At 37.6% G+C, this 16,915-nt stretch overlaps 1 protein-coding gene across 8 annotated transcripts in view; it reads right to left on the bottom strand.

The window, feature by feature from the left end:
* The window catches only part of Herc1 (HECT and RLD domain containing E3 ubiquitin protein ligase family member 1), a 162,294-nt gene that overhangs the window by 39,578 nt on the left and 105,801 nt on the right, over positions 1–16,915 (bottom strand). For 6 of the 8 annotated variants that reach the window (XM_051197814.1, XM_051197817.1, XM_051197816.1 and 3 more), the window contains exons 37-45: positions 15,939–16,459; positions 13,019–13,794; positions 10,834–11,032; positions 8,009–8,169; positions 6,565–6,681; positions 5,710–5,941; positions 3,101–3,225; positions 1,717–1,937; positions 525–793 (exon numbers count right to left, since the gene is read on the bottom strand). In XM_051197814.1, the coding sequence (XP_051053771.1) occupies positions 525–793; positions 1,717–1,937; positions 3,101–3,225; positions 5,710–5,941; positions 6,565–6,681; positions 8,009–8,169; positions 10,834–11,032; positions 13,019–13,794; positions 15,939–16,459 (2,621 nt within the window). The remainder of the gene's footprint in view (positions 1–524; positions 794–1,716; positions 1,938–3,100; positions 3,226–5,709; positions 5,942–6,564; positions 6,682–8,008; positions 8,170–10,833; positions 11,033–13,018; positions 13,795–15,938; positions 16,460–16,915) is intronic. The other 2 variants (XM_051197818.1, XM_051197819.1) reach the window with 2 other exon arrangements.

The raw sequence follows: 16,915 nt of genomic DNA, 5'->3' as shown, positions 1-16,915 counted from the left end.
TTAAAAGTTGCAAAGGTTAAGTATATACAGTGTATTTTTTTTTTTTTTAAGGTTTTTTGAGAGAGGGTTTCTCTGGGGTTTGGAAGACTGTCCTGGAACTCGCTCTGTACACTAGGCTGGCCTTGAACTCACAGAGATTGCCTGCCTCTGCCTCTGCTTCCCGAGTGCCAGGATTAAAAATGTAGGCCACCAACGCTAGGCCAGAGCAGTATATCCTTATATCAAGAAAAATATCTTAGTTAATATGCCAGAAATATGTTGGAAAATGACAATTTGAAATTCTGAACCTATACTTTGGAGGGTTAAGATGAGGACCCTGATCACAAACTGCCAACATGTTTATGGTTAACAACACAATCAAACTGCCATGAAGGGCCTGTTGCTATGCCACTATGCCTATAGTCCCACGACCAAAACCAGCTCCCAGATTGGGGGGTGGGCACCAAGCCAACAGTTCTGTGTCTTTACAGAATGAGATGTTCTCATTCAAGGAGGCTAGTATCTACAACACAATGCCAAGGTACCTTTCAGAATTTGTAGTCTTGTTTTTGGTCTTCAGAGCTAAGTACTTCTCCCTGCAGCTGCCACACAGCAGGTAGTATGGATTTCCACTCCCACATTCACCACCAAACCAACCATCCACATAGGAGCCATTGCTGCGATACCCTTGGCGGTTTGCACTGCGCCCGCAGCCAGGGTGGTTTCTCTTCATGTGCTGATTGAAGCTGACGACGTTGCATTCACACAGTTCACACACCACCACTTCTTCCCTGTCTTCAGACTCACAAACATGCTGCACAAAATGATTTTATACCAAATTATAGTCAATATAGCATTAGAGGTAGATTATCTGTGAAATTAAACTATCTGCTTTTAATATCCTATAATAGTGCAAGGATATTCATTAATGCTACATAATTTTCTTTCAAATAAGAATTCAGACCACACAATCTGAAAATATTCTTTCCTTTTTTATTTCTTACGCTATAACATTAAGAAGATTCTACTGAAAATAACAATTCAATAATTTAAGTCTGCCTCAAACCATTAAAACAAAAAACCTCTATAGTGAAAATAATTTTTACCTGGCCATAAAACAAGATCTATTTTCTAAATTTCTAAGATATTACATTGTGATTCATTTATGCTATTAACCTACCTAGTCAAGCAGATAAAAGCTCATGTCTATGAGTTTTTAGTCTTCTTACTATAAAAATGTAATGCTAAATAATGTTTATACATAAACCCACATGAACCTTGTCCCTAGATGAAGGGTATTATATAAGGTGTGGGTAGGCAATGGTTCCCCAAATGAGGTCTTACACTGATTAAAAAAAAAAAAAAATCTATAAAGAAGAGCTTGCACTCAGATAGGAATGTGATTAAAGCAACCATGTTAGATTACTCAGCAGTATGTACTAGGGCCTAATGTCAAGTTTTGAAATTATTCTTCAACATCACAATGAAACATTACCACAACATGGCTCTAGTCATCTAGTCTGGGGAGAGAAGCAATAAATCACACATAGAAAGCAACAAGAGACTTTCTTATCAGTTTGTAGGTATCAAAGCATTGTAGGCTCAAGCATTAAATACCCAAACCTCAGGATGAGATGTAAGGCTTTTTCAACTCTAAGCAAGGCCGCTGTTAGTAAGCTGTATGAACAGGAGGGCAGGAAAATAAGTCAGAGCAGCCCCCGCTGCAGTCACACACACCCAGGTAGGCCAATCCAGTACCTCTGGGATCCACATTCCCAGAATATCATTGTCACTGGTCAGGTCTTGTCCAAACATAGCTTCCATTGCTTCATCATCAAGATCAATTTCCAATTCCTCATCTAAATTAAAGTCATACAACGCCCCTGGGTCTTGCTGCAAAGATATTCCTTCTCTCCGACTTTGATTCCTGTGAGCCTGCACAGAGCGGTATAACCCCGCTCAGAACAAAACAAAAGAAGCATTTTATTTGCATGAATAAAGTAATCTTGAATATTTTGCCAGTTCTTAATTGCCACACATGTAGGAGAGAACCTCACATACTTCTTTGGATTCCAGGCCATATATATCAAATTACAACCATCACCTGCTTCCTCTTCTATAAAATAGACTGTCTTTTAGGCTATTTACTGGTAAGTTTAAATAATATACTACATATAAAAAATTTTAAGATGTTATATTGTTATTTATGCTACAAGCATTATATATTTATGTCAGCTGTTATTACTCTTCCAGGTTCATTTTTTAAAATTCAGCCTCTCTAAGTTTTATGGTAAATGCTTATAATTTCTAGGCAAGTCTCAAATTTCTTTTTCATGGTTCCCATAAATTATTGAGTCATCACTTATGTTTCAATATTTAATAATAAAATTCTTTTCTTAACAATGAATAATGTGGTTTCTAGTTTGGCTAGACATATAGCTTAGTGGTAGAGTACTTGCCTAGCATGCATAAGCCCATGGGTGTGATCCCTAGCACTATGATGATGATGATGAAAAAATAATGGAATAGAGATATAGCTCAGTGGTGGAATGTTTACCTTGAATATGCAGGGCTCTGGGTTCAATCACCAGTATCATAAAAACCACAAAACAAAAAGAAAATTACCCCATACCCCCAAAACAATCCTAGAATTTATAAGTATTGAGAGAATTTATTCATGCTTTATCTAGGACTTAGTGATAAAGCTCTAAAGTTCAGAACACAGCAGAAAAACCAGTGCCTACTTTTGAGTAGTACAGTGCCCCTCCCAGAAACTTCTGACCACTGATGTTAAACATTAAATATGCACCATCACTTCTCAAAATGTAACTGGCTAAAGACAATTAATAACTCAAATTCTAACTGATTAAAGAGAGAACAGCTATAAAATCTATAAAATCTACATGTGGCCACCATAGACTTCTACTAAAGGCAACTTATGAATACATGCTGTGATTGTTAGTGAAATTATATAGTATACAAAATTATATGAAAACAGCTGCTCCACTGAGTAGTAGCAATAATGAGTTCACTTCTTTAGTTTGTATCTTCTTTATTGCTGCTTCTATAACGATTTTTAAATAAGATCTTTCACCAAGAGAGGGATGTGGAAAATAATTACCCGCTCTTGCAAGCAATGTTCGAGCTGCTAAGTCAAACTTGTGCCTTCTTGTCACTGTTGAGCGGCCTCTAGTTGGTGGTCCACTTCCAGAAGCTGCATTCTCTGTATGATCCAGATTATCAGGGCTACAAAAGTTAAGTTTAAAGGGAACACTTTTTTTTTTTTAAAGCTCTCATGAAAAGTAAACAAAAATGCAAAGTACCTTGTGATATTAGCTCTTTCTCCAAATACCACTGATAAAATTGTGTGTGTGTGTGTGTGTGTGTATGTGTAGGTGCAAGTGAATGTCTGTGAGAATGTGTGTGGAGGTCAGAGGACAACCTGTTGTTGTTTCCAACATACTTTCTTTATTTTTCCCCTCTGAGACAGAGTCTCTTACAGCCCTGGAACCATCCAAGGAGGCTAGGTTGGCTGACTGGCTATCGAGTCATCTCTACCTATCTAGATGATGGTGGTGTGGTGTAGTGTGGTGTGTTTTGAGACAGGATCTCACTCTGTACTCTGGCTACCCTGGAAATCAACATATAGACCAGGCTGGCCTTGAACTCAGAGACCCTCCTCCTTTAGGGGTTAAGGAACCTGGGTTTTTTTTTTTTTTTTTTTTTTTTTTTAAAGAAGTGTTCTGGGACTCAAACTCAAGTTGCAAGTACTTTACCAACTAGGTTAACATCCCTTGAACAGGTTTTTATGGATTAAAATGTAAACATCTACCACGGAGTCATCTTTCCCCTCAGCCTACTAGAAAGCTTTGAAACATTTTTCATCCCATGTGAACTCTTTAGTTTTAGGTTTGCCATATACTGCTTCTTGGGTATTAATTTTATATGACTTTGGATTCTGCCAACAGTAAAATGATGCTCAACTCATGTTCAAAATCAAATAGTATCAGAAATGGGTAAGTGCTAGTAGGAGTACTTTGTCAAAAGTGTGAAACCTGGAGTATCATCCCAAATCCCAGAACAACAACAACAAAAAAAAAAAACAAAAACAAAAAACAAAAAACTTAAAACTAAATGCCTAACATATGAAATGATTGAGAATCTATGCACGATGGGAGATGTCATTCTATAAATATGTTTCTCTTATTGGCCAATAGGAAAGCAAGATAGGTGGGACTAGGAGACAAGGAGGATTCGAGGAAGTAGTAGAAGTAGTAGTAAGAAATGCTAGTAACCAGCCAACAAATTATATCTAATACAGTGTCTCTGTATGTTATTTGGGGCTGATGTGGCTGTGGGACCAGGCGGGCGGGAAAACCTACTCATAACAAGAGTGCTTTCATAGTATGCACAGGGTCCTGAGTTCAGTTCTTGGCACTGCCAAAACACCAAATACCAACTGATGTAGTTAATGAATTTGATATAGACTTTTCTGTCTCATTTTAATTAAATTCTTATTTCTATTTATTGTAAAGTTTTCTTCAGTGCTGGGGATCAAATCCAAAGTTATATACAGGTAATCAAGTATTCTGACACTGAGATATATTCCCAAATCCTGTAGCTGTTACTATGTAATATTATATGTTCCTTTTTTTTTTTTTAATTTCTGCTGTGAAAAGATTTTGGGAGTATATGTACCCTATAATGAGACATAATAAAGTATCCAAAAATTTCTCCTACAATCACTTTCTTTTTACTTTTTGTTTGTTTGTTTCTTTGTGTAGCTTTGGAGACTATTCTGGCACTAGCTCTGTAGACCAGGCTGGCCTCAAAATCACAGAGATGCACTTGCCTCTGCCTCCTGAGTGTTGGGACTAAAGGTGTGCCAACCAATGCCCAGCTCTCCTTTTACATTTCTTATGACTCTATATTTCCTTTGTTATTTTAAAATTTCTATTTTATGCTTATAAATATTCTGCCTGCATATGTCTCTGTGCACCACATTCATGCCTGATGCCTACAGAAGCTAAAAAATGGGTAGGAGATACCCTGGAACTGGAGTTACAGGCAGTTATGAGCTGCAAATGTATGTGCTGAGAATCAAACCTGTCATCTTTGGAAGAACAGCCACCATTGCTCTTAATCACAGAGTCATTTCTCCATTTTTATTTTTTAATTTTTTTTTTAATCATTGTACCATCAAGTACTGTCTGTGGTTATGTCTTATGTAACCAGCAAACTTTTTAAATAAGTTCCATGAATATCTTCTTAATTTAACTGGAAATATGTTTTTCCCTAGGCACATGTTATGAGCACTTTTCCTGCCAGCCTGGTCTCACAGCTGCATCAGCCCCAAATAACACACAGAGACACAGCTGTATTAGATATAAAGCTGTTGGCCTGTTACTAGCATTCCTTATTATCTAGCTCTGTCTTAAATATTAATCCATTTCTATTCATCTAAGTGTTTCCACGTGGTCTTATCTTACTGGAGAGAGGGTCCAGACCTCTTCCCTCTAGTCTCTACATCTTGAATCTCCTCCCTACTACATCTCCCAGAAGTACTTTGCAGCCAATTAAGTCATTTTCTAACATTAAAAAAATCCAAAAGGTCAATCTTTTCATATTCATATTATTTATATGGCAGAAGCATTTATGAAGAGAAAGAAATGGGGATTCAGCATACTACTTATGACACAAGAGACAGAAATGAAGAAACTAGGGTTTTACCTTTCACTAAAGCCTTCTTCCATTTCAGCAGCATCAGCTGATGGTATGTCTCCAGGTGACTGCAAATAACAGGGGTCATTTGACTTCCCACCACTTCCCAGACCTGTTGTTCCATGTCTGGAGTCTGCTGTGCTGCTTGGCTGGGGCTCCTCTTCATCCTCATGCCCAGGGTGCTCAATCATCCACATAGCAAGGACAGTGATATTCTGGGCATCAGCCTCTCCTCGAGCACCTATACAGGCAGAAGCAGTGTCTGATACTGAACATAGTTCAAGCAACCAATGACTCATGTTATTAATTTAACAGTGTTAGTTCTGATGCTTTTATAATAGAGCTATTTGAAATTTTAAGAAGAGGGGCTAGAGAAATGGCTCAGCCCTTAAGAGCACTTGCTGCTCTTCCAGAGCAGCAATCTATATCTATGTCTATATCAGATATTTCATAACCAACTATAATTCCAGGTCCAAAGGATCCAATGCCCTTTTCAGGCCTAAACAGGTACCTAAACAGGCCTAAACACACACACACACACACACACACACACACACACACACACACACACAACACACAACACACAACACACACACACACACACACACCTAAATAGGTACCTGCATTCACACACACACACACACACACCCCTAAATAGGTACCTGCATTCACACACACACACACACACACACACACACACACACACCCCTAAATAGGTACCTGCATTCACACACACACACACAAACACACACACCTACCTTTAAAAAACAATCTTAAGATTTACAACCTCTTAAAAAAACACTTCCTTCAATAATATTTAAGACTTGTCGTTATCTATAGATACTGAACTATAACATGCCTTACCTGTAGCTTCCATGGCTTTGGCAATCTGTCGGAGAGAAAATCCCATTTCCAGCAAGGGGACTGCAATTGCAGGGGGAGGTGGAGATGTCGAAAGTCTGCTGCTTGGGTCTGACAAGGCTGAAGCAAAAGAAAGAGCAAAGTGGGTTTGATTACTACACACCATAAGCAAAGTGTACACATAGTAACCATGGGACTTCAATTTCCTAGAATTATTCAAACAACACAAATTTACTATTAAAATATGATACATAAAACTGGGTATTGAGTTAAATGCAAGTAATTCTAGCACTCAAGGGGCAGATGCATAGGGACCATGGTTTGGAGGCAAGCCAATAGAGGGTTTTTTCTTTTTTATTGTTAGTTTAAAAATGCAAATATAGTCAGGTGATGGTGCCACAAGCCTTTAATCCCATAATCCCAGCACTAGGGAGGCAGAGACAGGTGGAACTCTGTGAGTTCAAGACTAGCCTGGTCTACAGAGTGAGTTCCAGAGTTCCAGGACAGGCTCCAGAGCTACACAGAGAAACCCTGTTAGAAATACCAAAAAAGAGCAAATACAGCTAAATCTCTCACAGCAATATAGCAGATAAGCAGATAAGTAAATCTGCTATAATAAAAATTAAAATATGCAAAAATTTGAAAAAGAAATCTTTTTCACCTGAACTATTGTAGAATTAACAGCAAACCAAATGGTCTATCTCTCCTGAATGTTAATAGGTAACTCCTGCAATTACCAAAAGAGTTTGGAAATTAAGAGTGTCATCATTTAGTCCAGGTCCCATTATAGTTTTACTTCATGGGCTGATAATGTTCTTTATAGCAAAAAATCTAGGATCATCTGTGCATTTTATCTGGTTGACAAATCCCTTTGGTCTCCTTAATCTCCTTGGTTTTCCTCTGCTAGTACTAGAGATCAAACCCAGGGCCTTAAACATACTAGGCAAGCACTATCCCATTATTATTACTTTTTATTTTGAGACAAGGCCTCATTAAGTTGTTCAGACTGATCTTGTACTTGTGAGACTTCTGTCTCAGCTTCCTGAGTTGCTGTTCAACCACTGTGATAAATGAAAAATTTTGGCTTAATTATTTTGTATAAAGCCCCTCAATTTGGATTTCTCTGATGGTTCCTTATGATACATTACTACTGTGTGGGTTATGAATGAAGTTATGACTAGAAAGACATTTATAGCATTGAACATTGGCTTATTAGGAAAGAATAAAGAACATATGTGATTGATATGCATGTTACATCTCTCCAAATGGCCATAATTCAATCTACAATCAAAACATAGAAGGCACTCAGTTTGAAGATATAGTTCTCTTTCACTAAATCACTTTTTATATTCAATTAAGAAAAAAAATCTTGATGTTTAAATAACAAAATTCATATATTTAGAATGCAAAGAGGTTTGGGGACTGCAGTATATGACAGTAAGATCACCTGTGCGGTTAGCTGGCCTTGTAGACTGGGAATCAGGAGAAGTTAAACTTTGCCTCCTTCCTACTTCATCAGAAGGAGAGGTTGGTAATGACGATATTGGAGGAGTCTGTGCACGACGTGTAGGAAGTACAGTGGTGGTGGGATAACTAGAGAACATTTGCCTTTAAGAAAATAACATCAATTAGAAAAAAGAAAAAAAAAAAAAAAACCCAACTGGGAAAGAACAGACATATCATAGAAATTATAACCTGTAAGATAGCTATAATTTAATACAGGGTGATTAAAGAAAGATTCTTCAGTATTAAAAGTAATTATGTCCTAGGGTACTCTTCACTATGAAAGTAATATAATTTTCCTAGAAATATAGCAGCAACATATTAGATTGTGATATAGCAATTATAAAAAGAAATGAACAATCCTTGCCTTTATGGAGTTTTTCTTCTATTATAATATCAAGGTGACAAGGGTATTTTGGTATAAATATAGTAGCCAAGAAACGAAAGAAAAATTTTAAGGACAGGAAACTTGGACTAGAGATGTGGCTCAGATGGTAGAGTATTTGCCTAACATGCACAAAACCATGGGTTCAATCTCCAGCCCTGTATAAAACTTGGTATGGTGGCATATACTATAATCCCAGCAATCAGGAGGTGGAGATAGGAGTTTATGTTCATCCTTGGCCTTTTAAGGAGTTCAAGGATAGCCTAGGACATATAAAACCCGTCACAAAAACAAAACCTGATGTTACTTTTAAATATAAATCCCCTAGCTATAAAACCATCACATTGATCTCAGGCATTAACTTACAGAAAACAAAAACAAAAACAAAAACAAAAACAAAAAAAAAAAAAACAAGTGTCTGGTTACCCAGTACAGTGAGTAAGTATGATATACCAGAGGGAGTTAACATGAATGATACTAAGGTAGCATGAACGGTCTATGAATGACAGGCACAGAAAGGATAGGTACTCACTCCCACACTGAGAAGGTGGACATTGATCAAAGAATCAAGTACAGATCTGCCTTCCAAACTAGGAGCTTTTTCTTTTCTGTAGTGCTGGGGATTGAATGTAGGGCCACTTGCATATGCTAGGCAAGTGCTTTAGTCTCAGCAATCAAAGAGGTAGCTAGCTTCAATCATGGCACACAGAGGGAACAGTAGCTCACTGAATTTTGTGGAGATAACTGCAGTTCCAATCAAGTCCAAGCCAGTAGTAGAGAAACGAAGACTAAGAAGAAAGGAAGATTCTAGGGATGTACCTTTGAGTTTTCTTTCTACTACTAAAGAAGAAAATAGAGGAAGTCACCTGGTGGGCACCTATGGCAACAAAGGGACATGATCCAACCCTTTAATTCTATGCCTACTCTAGTCAGAGTCTCAAAGGAGACAAGAGGTCACAGATTCTCTGTGAACATTTTTGTTATTTTTCTAAAGATTTATTTATTTATTATGCATACAGTGTTCTGCCAGCATGTGTCCTTGCAGGTCAGAAGATGGCACCAGATCTCATTACAGATGGTTGTGAGCCACCATGTAGTTGCTGGGAATTGAACTCAGGACCACTGGAAGAGCAGTCAGTGCTCTTAACCACTGAGCCATCTCTCCAGCCCCCTCTGTGAACACTTTTAAATTCTGAAATTGCCAGGAGCATTAAAAACCACAGGAATGTTATATTAGCAGCACCTAGAATTATGACTCAAATGAGAGCTAATAAACAGGTGAACATCAGGACTACTCCACACAAATATACAGTGGCAATTTTCAAAATGTGAGCTGAACACTAGTTCATGTACACATGTGTACTTATACCCACACAGGCACTCCACTAGGAAAATTAATTAAAATGCAAACTATGGGCTCTATGTACCTATTAAAGCTGACTTGCTGGGGCATATAATCCCAAAAGTTTCCAATAGCTCTTAGGTAGGAAAACTGTGCACACTAAGACTTGAGAATCACTAAGGGCAGAGATGCGGCTCCCCTTTTACTGCTGAGTTCAGTGAGAATAAAGACAATCTATCTGAGAGGAATAGCAGAGAAAAGAGGGGAAAGACTGGTTTGCTTTCCTTACTTCATTTAAGCCATCTCTCCTCACTGGTATGTATACAAGTTGCAATTAAGCAAAATGGAATTTAAATAATTAAACATTGTATAGAATTCACCCTTATTACATACATACGCCTGGAGAAGCACCATTTGAAAAAAGACTTGATTGATCATAGAATAAAAATGAAAGTATACAGCTACTAAGATGACTCAGCAGGTGAATAAGCTTAACATGAAGGCATGATGAGCTAAATGCAATCCCTCTACATGTGTAATGTGGTAAGTGTAGTATCGTGCCACATAAATATTAAAATGTTAAAAAAAAAAGAACTTTGTTCAAAAAAGAAAAGAATATATATATTTCGTGTAAATGATTTCTTTTTCTTTAAACGTTACTACTCAAAATTCAAGTATTGGGCTGGAGATACCTGTCCCCAACACTGACTCCCCCCGCCCCCCAGAAAAAAAAATAAAGAAGCAATTCTGAGGAAAACACATCTTTCAAAGCTTAGCCAAGCCAAGTATGGTGGTGCACACTTACACCCCTACTCAGAAGCAGGAGTATTACCTGAGCCTGGGAAGAGAGCCTGACCTTGTTCTCCCCCAAAAGATCTTTAGACCCAGGCACACCACTAACATATGTTATCACTATATAATCCCAGGTTCTTTCCAGCTCTGGAATATTGGGATTTAACTTGGCACACTCTGTGTAAGAAAAACATTGTACTTTGAGGAACACAAGCATCTGTGTGACAGAGAGAAAGGCCAGCTTCTCTACCTGAGAAGACTAAGTGGCATCACTCCTGGAGACTCAGATGCAGGCACCGTTTCTGTGTCAGTGACAGGAGTGGTGGCGGTTGTGGTGTCCTCAAGGGAGCTGCTCATAAAGGACGTCGTGCTGGACGCTGAGGGGCTGGTGGTAACTGGTGTCTGAGCTTGCTGGGTTGGGTCACTTTCTTCAGCTTGTTGATCAATCTCTATAAACCAAAGGTTAAGAAAATAGTAAGGATTTGTCTTTTTCAAAAGTCATAGTCAAAATTGGAAAACTTTAATTTTAAATGTTTCTAGAGGTAGGTCTGGCTATACACACATATAATCCTAGCACTTGGGAAGCTGAAGCAAGAAGATTATCTTATGTACAAGGACACATTGGGCCATGTAGCAACCCAGTCAAGACTACATAGTGAAACCTTGCTTCAAAAAAAGCAAAGTCCTATACATACTTTCTGAAGAAATTTCAAAAGAAGTTCTACACACACACACCTCTTCTTTCACTATTGTATTCATTAGTCTGGATTCTATAGGCCCTTGCGGTTAGTTCTGATTTTACAGAATTCTCTTACAAACACATTAAAAGTGGGGGAAACAGTGACACATTTCTTTAATCCAAGCAGTAAGAGGGCTGAGACAAGAGGAATGCAAGTTAACGGCTAGCCTGACCTACTTAACCAGACCCTGTCTCAAAAGGAGTAGGAAGATGTCTACAATTTGAAGTTATCTCAATATATCCAAACACTAAACTATTTGTTTAGCATTTCAATTTTGATACTTACCTCCAGGGTTGGCAAAAGCATATAAACATAAGAAGAGTAAAAAAACCTTGACAGAAATTTCGTGCTGACTATGCCTTGAAGGGTGTGTATATATCTATAGTTTTCCTTCTCCAATAAGGGAACAACAAATAAAGTATCAGTTACTACAAAAACAATTAAATCTAGGGCTGGAGAGATGGCTCATTGGTTAAGAGCACTGCCCGCTCTTCCAGAGAGCCTGGATTCAATTCTTAGCACTCATATGGCAGCTGACAACTTTCTGTAATTCTAGTTCCAGGGAATCCAGTACTGTCTTCTGGCCTTTGCAGGTTCCAGGCACACAAGTGATACACAAACATACATGTAGGCAAAACACCCATACACATAAAAGTAAAAATATTTTTAAAAACATAGCTAATTCCTAGGTTTACTAAATGGCCACATCCCTTCATAATAGAACATGCCTGTTTATCTATATCATGTACCTCTCTAACTAAATAAACTAAGCTGAAACATGAATGAGGGCAAAGGAAAAGGAGAAGAAGCAGAAAGAATAAAGATCCAGCACTCTTTTTTTTCTCTCCCCCTTCTTTATTTTTTTCCTTTCTCTTCTACCTGTCCCTTTAGGTAAGGTCTCATGTAGCTCAGCCAGGTCTCAAAATTGATTTGTTGCCAAGAATGTCCTTGAACTTCTGGTTCTCCTGCCTCTGCTTTCCAAATGCTGCAGTTCCAGGCCTGTGTCACCTCTCTCAGTATAATACAAGCTTCTTGAAGGCAAGAGACACTGTTTTAGGTAGTTCTAGGCATTCAACAAGTATCTTCTGAATGAATCTCATTTTTATTTAAAAAACTGTACTATTTCCCAACGTGAAGATAAAGATAAGCAGAGCCAGGGTCTCCTCACAGAATACATTATTTATGAAACAGCACATATTAAAAACAACTCTGAGAAGTTTTAAGAACACATTTCAAATCAGATCAATAAATAATTGGATACCTTTTGAAGAATGAATTAAATGTCAGCTGTTTTTGTCTGTTTCTTTTTGCCTAATTTTGGAGACAGGGTCTCACTATATACCCTTGGCAGTCCTGGAATTCACTATGTAAATCAGGCTGACCTTAAACCCACAGAGATCTCTGTCTCCTGAGTGGGATTACAAGTGTGAACCAACAGGCCTGGTAATTTCAGCTTTCCAAGTTTAGTGACAATTATCAAATTCTAGTGTTTATGTAGATTTAAAGTAGAAAATTACAGGCACATAATAATTACTAATGTAAAAGTAACAAAAAAAATGACCATTTACCTTACAAAGGAAAAACAATGTACAAATTTCTTTGGCCAAAAAAAAAAAAAAAAAAAAAGTTCACAAACTGTTTATAGGATTATATTACTTTTGACAGTTATGAGTATAATTTCATCAGATAACATACCTTGCTTAATTTTGCCCCCAAACTGGTCTTCCAAAAGCCCATGGACCACTAGTTTGTAAATCATAGCTTGAGCCCGTTCCAAATCAGCCAACCCCAACGCTCGTTTTATGGGTGACCGCATAACTGCTCGCTTCACCATATGTCGCATCAGGAACTGTAGAGCAGCACGCATCTCCACATCCTCGTGAACAACTGGAGAGCTGGCACAGTCTGAGTTGTGGCCATTTTCAGCTAGAACTTTTGGAATCAGCAAGAGCTCAGCATATTTACTACAGCCAAGAAGAGCACTAAGTGACTTCATAGCACCAAGGTAGAGATAGGAAAGCTGGACTGCTCTGATTTCTGACTGAGCTATGTCGTGGGTTTTAGATACATGTTCATGATTTTTTCTCTTTCCTTCTGTTACTTGATGTTGGGATTCCACACCTGGCAGTGTTGGTTCTAAAGAAAATGAAGCTATTTCATTTTCTGACTTGGAGCTTGTAGTACCCTGACTTTTGACATCATCAGACATTAACCCTGTTCGCACATCTAAAATGGATTCACTCTCAGGTTTCTGCTCAGTGTCCCCCTTTTCCTCAGACTCATGGCGGTGTTTCTTTTCATGTCTCTTGACGCTCTGTTTCCCCACATCTTCATGAATGCCTGTCAGATATGTTAGGTCCAGCAGCACAGAAGCTGTCAGGCCTCGGAATCGCGCCACATCAAACAGCAGTGGTTCACAGGGTTCCAGGTTATACAATGGAGTATCACTAGGCGACCAAAAAGTTGGGAAGCTTTAATAAAGATCAGAATGACACAGGAAAAAGCAAGTGAGGGAAAGACAGGAGGAAGGTACAGAAAATAACGTAGACAAAACAAGATGTGTCATGTATACAATGCAGAGAATAATTTACACAAATTGACATCATTACAGAATGAAAAATGATATTATGAAGAAATAGAGATGTGATAATAAATGCAACAACAATGAAATACACATGTGCTTTCAAATGAGAGTATTTACCACTATACAATGTAAAGCAGAGTGAGCAAACGTCCCAGGTCTAAGTATCTCAGAGCTTTGGGAATAGGTGTACTCTGCTGCTATCACTCAACCCTGCCATGATAGTAACACAGCAACCACTGATACACAAAGCAAAAGAATATGGCTATGTAATTTTACTTACAAAATAGGAGTTAAGGCAGATGCAGTCTGATGTAAGCTAGTTGGGAAATTTACATAATAAATCTAGTTTGTTGAGTATGTAGTAGATCTTTGTAACCTCCTTCATAGGAGGTCTCTGTCTCGTTAAAAATTTTACTTTATAGTCTTTAACTGACACTCATAATTTTAGTTTATGCAAGAATGATTATATATCCATTATATATAGCATAAAATGCCTGAAGTTTAAGAGTTACATTAATTATAGAAAATACAATAAAAACCCCAACAAGTTTCTGAAGTTTTGTTGTAATCACCTACTTCTTGGCTGTCGGATCTTCCTAATCTCTTTTTCCCTTTGCCACATTTTTGTTTTTCATATGTTAATTTACATATTTTGCTATGCTGCATACATATTAAATTATGTATTGAAGAAGATATTGAATCTTCTCTGAAACAAAGAATGATTTTGTAAAGCTGTCACTGGTTTTCTTAGGTTGTTGTGAAGTGAAGGGTATACAAAAAGGTTCATTATAATCAGACATTATATATAAACTTTCCATATATGTGTTTTTTAACTAAGAGTCTATCACATTTATTTAGTCCTAAAATAGTACTATTTTCATTAAATACTGAGTCACTCTTTCAAGATAATGTTCTGTCATACTAATATACAATTGTAAGACTCACAGTAGGTAATATAATTAATAGTTACATAATATTGTCAATAAATTCTCATTTCCTAATGATAAAATTATATATTCAGATAGGAAAATCCTTTATGAATTGATATACTTAACATTGAATATAAGAAGTTTATATTTTAAATTATATATATACTTATATATAATTTAAGCATCTTACTTGTGTCAAATAAAAGCGATTCTCATAACTATTAAAATAATGTACATTGAAAGAATAGAAATACGCATTTTAAAAGGTAGAGCTGGTGGTAATGGAATACATCTGTACTCCTAGTGCTTGGGAGACTAACATAAGGGGATCATGAGTTTGAGGCCTATTTGGGTTACACAGTGAGTTACAGGCCAATTTAAGCTATAATATTCTGTCACAAAAAGTGTGGGGAGGGTTCATCATGGGAGTGGAGACAAGGCTCAATGATTAAGAGCACTAGCTGATTTTGCAGGGGACCTGGGTTCTGTTCCCAGCATCCATAGGGTGGCTCACAACTATCTGTAACTCCAATTCCAGGGGATGCAATGTCCTCTCTGGCCTCTGCAGGCATAAGATACACAGGTGGTGCACAGAATACATGCAGGTAAATACCCACATGCATTAAAATTAAAATTAACTTTAAAAAGGCACATCTCACTTAGACGTTCCACCACAGGGCTTCTTGAACATAAAATCTGGTCAATAAGTTAACCAGTTTGATTTTTACTGTTGAGATATGTAATGGAAATGATTAAAATGCAGGTAATAGGCAAGGCATAGCTCAGTGAGGGATCACTTGTCTAGCATGCACAAGACCAAGTGTGATCTCTGGCACATATACCTCCCAGCAACAAAAAGCAGGAACCCAAATAAAACAAGTTAAGCCTAGTGAACTTAACAGTTCTTTACCAACAAAATTTAAAAACTATTTTATAAATCATTTGTATTTTAGTAAATCAAAATAATAATCTCTAGCAACATAGAAATCATTTTAAAAAGTTAACTAGCAATTTATAATACATTATTACTCACTATCCATGGGCAATTGACCATTTTACATCAAATACTTATCTGCTATAAATATAACTCAACACATCATACCTGATGGTAATTTCTGCTTCATCCCATTGGACCTTGGCAGATGTGCTGCCTTCTTTGACCACTCCCAGCAGCGTGGCATGGCGCCCAGTTTGCTTGTGAACACACCGACCTCCAACTCTAAGACCAGCATCAACTCCTCCTATCACTGCTAGCACAGGCCACACCTCTATGCAAAGAGTCCTCAGTTGCGGTTCTGAGAGGTCAGCAAGACCATGCCTATTATGTTTACCTTTTTCTTCTTCTTTGTTCTCTTTTTCCTCTCTCATTTCATTTTCCTCTCGGCTCTGAACCGAGCGGCTTTTCTTTAGCTTCTGACCTGACTCTTTAATACATATCTTAATTTTATGTAGCCTTTCCATCATCTTTTTGTTAATGCAGTAAGTCCAACGGTCTGTTCGATGAAGGATACGGATAAGCTGAATAGTGGCCTCAGCTAGCACTGCTGCTACTGGACTACAAATAGGGTCTCCTGGAAGTAAATCTCGTGGTGTGCCACGCATTTGCATATCACAGATTTTCACCTACATAAAAGAAAAGAAAGTGGGATGTGTGTGATAATCATAGGTTTCCTTAACTGTTTGTCAATACAGGTTTAACTAGCGTTAGTACACTGTGACCCCAACACCAACAATGGGCAGGAAATGTTAAAGACCCACTGAAATGATTAGAAATATGGGCCCTTTGGAATGCCTTGCCATTTAAACTTCATTTAGCCTACAAGTTTCAAAGCAATTACAACCACTCAAAGAATGGATAGGAGCAATGCATATGTGTCAGACTCAATTTAGTACCCCCCCCAAAATGTCTGGAAGAAAACAGTAATTATCATCCTTAAAAATCCAAAAATCCACAATAATATTGAATCTTGGAACTATCTTATATTGTTTCAAGTGCACAATGTAAAATTATAAAACTACACAACTAGGACAGTACCAATACGAACATACACTATGAGTAGGACACAGAATTGAAGAGAG

Source organism: Phodopus roborovskii, unplaced genomic scaffold (assembly GCF_943737965.1).
Source record: "Phodopus roborovskii unplaced genomic scaffold, PHOROB, whole genome shotgun sequence".
NCBI classification, from domain to species: Eukaryota; Metazoa; Chordata; class Mammalia; order Rodentia; family Cricetidae; genus Phodopus; species Phodopus roborovskii.
Note: the sequence above shows the minus strand (reverse complement) of the source record. Positions and strands in the feature narration are given on the sequence as shown.